This window comes from Poecilia reticulata, linkage group LG20 (genome assembly GCF_000633615.1).
Source record: "Poecilia reticulata strain Guanapo linkage group LG20, Guppy_female_1.0+MT, whole genome shotgun sequence".
Classification (NCBI taxonomy): Eukaryota; Metazoa; Chordata; class Actinopteri; order Cyprinodontiformes; family Poeciliidae; genus Poecilia; species Poecilia reticulata.
Window position 1 is genome coordinate 12,796,792 of NC_024350.1, and position 2,833 is coordinate 12,799,624.

The 2,833-nt window shown below is 34.1% G+C and overlaps 1 protein-coding gene across 1 annotated transcript in view; it reads right to left on the reverse strand.

Annotated features, from left to right (window-relative positions):
- LOC103482500 (sialic acid-binding Ig-like lectin 10) overlaps window positions 1-2,214 on the reverse strand; it is a 4,650-nt gene extending 2,436 nt beyond the window's left edge. The window contains exons 1-3 of the mRNA XM_017301768.1: window positions 2,065-2,214; window positions 1,208-1,576; window positions 74-163 (exon numbers count right to left, since the gene is read on the reverse strand). Coding sequence (XP_017157257.1) covers window positions 74-163; window positions 1,208-1,576; window positions 2,065-2,137 — 532 coding nt within the window. The 5' untranslated portion in view covers window positions 2,138-2,214. The remainder of the gene's footprint in view (window positions 1-73; window positions 164-1,207; window positions 1,577-2,064) is intronic.
- Window positions 2,215-2,833: the final 619 nt, after the last annotated feature.

Sequence of the window (2,833 nt, forward strand, 5' to 3'; positions counted from 1 at the left end):
TCTGTGTTTTTCTCTGTTTGTCTGAGAGAGTCTTGTTGGAGATTCCAGGTGAGTTCAGGAGGTGAGTTTGGACAGGGAGTGAAAGCTGAGCAGGTCACAGTGACAGACTGATGCTCCTTCAGGTCTTTCAGATCAGGTTCGATTCTGGGTTTCTCAGGAGAATCTATTATTTCACATTAAACATAAATAAATTAGCATAACACAATAAATATTATGTATAATAATTTCCCGATTAAACTGCAAAACAACTATTTTTGAATGAAGTAATGTGACGAAAGACTTATTTTCCTAAGCAGAGAAATGTCATGTCATTTTGTACTTTCTTGTGTCCCATCATTATGTGTCCCACATAATGATGTGTTCCACATAACTAGTAAGTTGTTAGTAAGTTGCTAACAACTTACTAAGTAAGGACATTTATGAATTTATTTATTTTGAGATAATTGCCCAGCTGTGACTCAGTGCTTTAGAGAAATACAACCAGCTGGGACAAACTGGACACGACTCTAGCAGATAAATGAGCAGCTAATCTGCCTCTCTTCATGTACAGGAATCACAAAGACATGATTCCTCTATATTGTTCTGAACAGCATTTAAACAACTGAGTATCAACTGAGTACATATTTAGGACTCTAACAATACTATGTGTCAGAAATGCATCTTTTTAGGGCAAAGAAATAACTGGACTAACTCACTATATTTATCTTGTTTGACGTCATTGTAAAGTATAAATAAGATCTGAATATATCGACATGTGGCAGCAGAAAGCTGGAATCGAACCTACAACCTAATTGCAAGATGACTACTCTACCCACACAGTGACAGTCGCCCCACAAGGCATCTTTTCCAATCTGATTAAGCATTAATATTTACTGCAGAGTCAATGAAAAATGGATGTGTGAAATCCGACTGCAAATTTGCTCTGAAATGATCAGAAACACCAAAATAACTGTTGAGTTTGATATAAAGTATAAAAAACCCCAAACTGCTACAAGGTCATACTTCAGAAGATTTTGTCTTTATGAACAAAAACTGAACATGTGTCTTCAGAATTTAATGATATTGGACCATAAACTATACTGCATTATAGAATTTAAAATAAACATAAGGGATAAACATAAACAGGGAAAATGAAGGTTAATTAAATCAAAGTCAGAACCAATTTATTTCTATAACTCTGTGAAGGTGTGTAGAGTAAAAGTCTTACCTTGAACTTTAATCTGAAGAGAAGTAGAACAGCCTGTTGCCTTGTAGTCACCTCTCTCTATTCTGAGGAAGTATTTGGTTTCTTGTGTTGTCTTGACATCAGAAAACACAGTGGTGCAGTTTTTCTGTTTTATGTCTCCAGTAATATTTATGTCATGGTTATTAACTCCCTGACTGATGTCAAAAATATAATTATTACTTGGAATCCATGCTGCAGAGGCTTGTTTTCCATTGTTAAAATCATTTTCTCCATCTTCAATTTTGAAGCTACATGGTACATGGAAACACGATCCACTCAGTGCTACAATGGACTTTGGTGTTTTAATGAGAAAGCCAGCTGTATGACCACCACAACGTTCAGCAAAGACACCTGTAAAAACAGACTATAGATGAACATAAAGTGGAGCAAAATCTGTCAGCAGAGAAACTTCATGATCAACAAACTGCAGTTCAGCTGCATCAAATTACACAGTGAGCATTTAAGCAACATCAGGATCAAGTATTTTAGACTGAAAATTAAAGTAATGGCCTTAAATACAAACATGATGTAAAATGGAAACAAGTTGTCTCTTTTTGATGCTCTGACAGTTAATTGACAATACATTGATGAGTAGGAAAGGGGTAGGACACTATAAGATATTATATCTTCTACCTGCTCCTTTTCGAACAGAAAATATAACATTTGCATGTCACATGGGCAGAATAATTTGTTCTACATTTTTATTTCTTACGTTTGTTTCATGCTATTTTATTTTGTTTTCTTTTTTCTTGATTGTCTTTTCTGTCTGTTCGAAATAAATAAAATAAAATAAATTAATTAATAAATAAAAAAAACAAGAAAATGAAAAAAGAGCTCACCAGGAAGAAAGAAGACACTCAGTAACATGATGACTGTCGACATGTTCTCAGACAGACTCTGATGGTCCTTCATCTCTCTGACTTAAAACAAGATGGAAACAAGTCAGTCAAACAAAACTAAGTTATTTAGGTTACATAATTGTGTGTAAAAAATAAAGTGTAATTTTAAACAAAGAAGGCAAACTTCATCATAACAGAACATCAGAGAATTTGGACTTAAAAATAATTGAACTCATTAAATCAAAACTTTTTCAAGTGGAACATCTTTAAGCACAGAGTGTTAAGACATCTTCAAAGTTATGAAAAAAAATAAAAAATCAATCTCAGTAACATTTTCTTACCAATTTACCAGCAAATTTAAAAGTCTTCAATGAAATCTAAAAAATCTTGAGCTTCTCTCAATCAGCAGCAGATCATGAAGCCATCCACTCTGTTAAAAAGCTGCAGTCGTGCAAAACCAAACAGTTGCATTTATCCTTCCTCCTTTTTTGAAAGAGGATGTCAAAACGTCTTCTGCTCTTCAAAGTGTGACTCGTTTAACGTCAAGACGTTCACAGTTCTTCCTTAAACTGTCTGCTCAAAGGGAGCTAGACTGTTCATGCAATGTGCAGAGCTAGTTTCTAAGATTAAATCATTATATTTAGCTTAACTTATCTTTGCATCAGAAAAAAAAAATATGTTTAGGGAAAAGGAGACTCACACATCTTGGTTGGGTTTCAGATTAGATGCACATCCTAAGTTTCTGGTTTATTTCTCTTTTCATCATCTG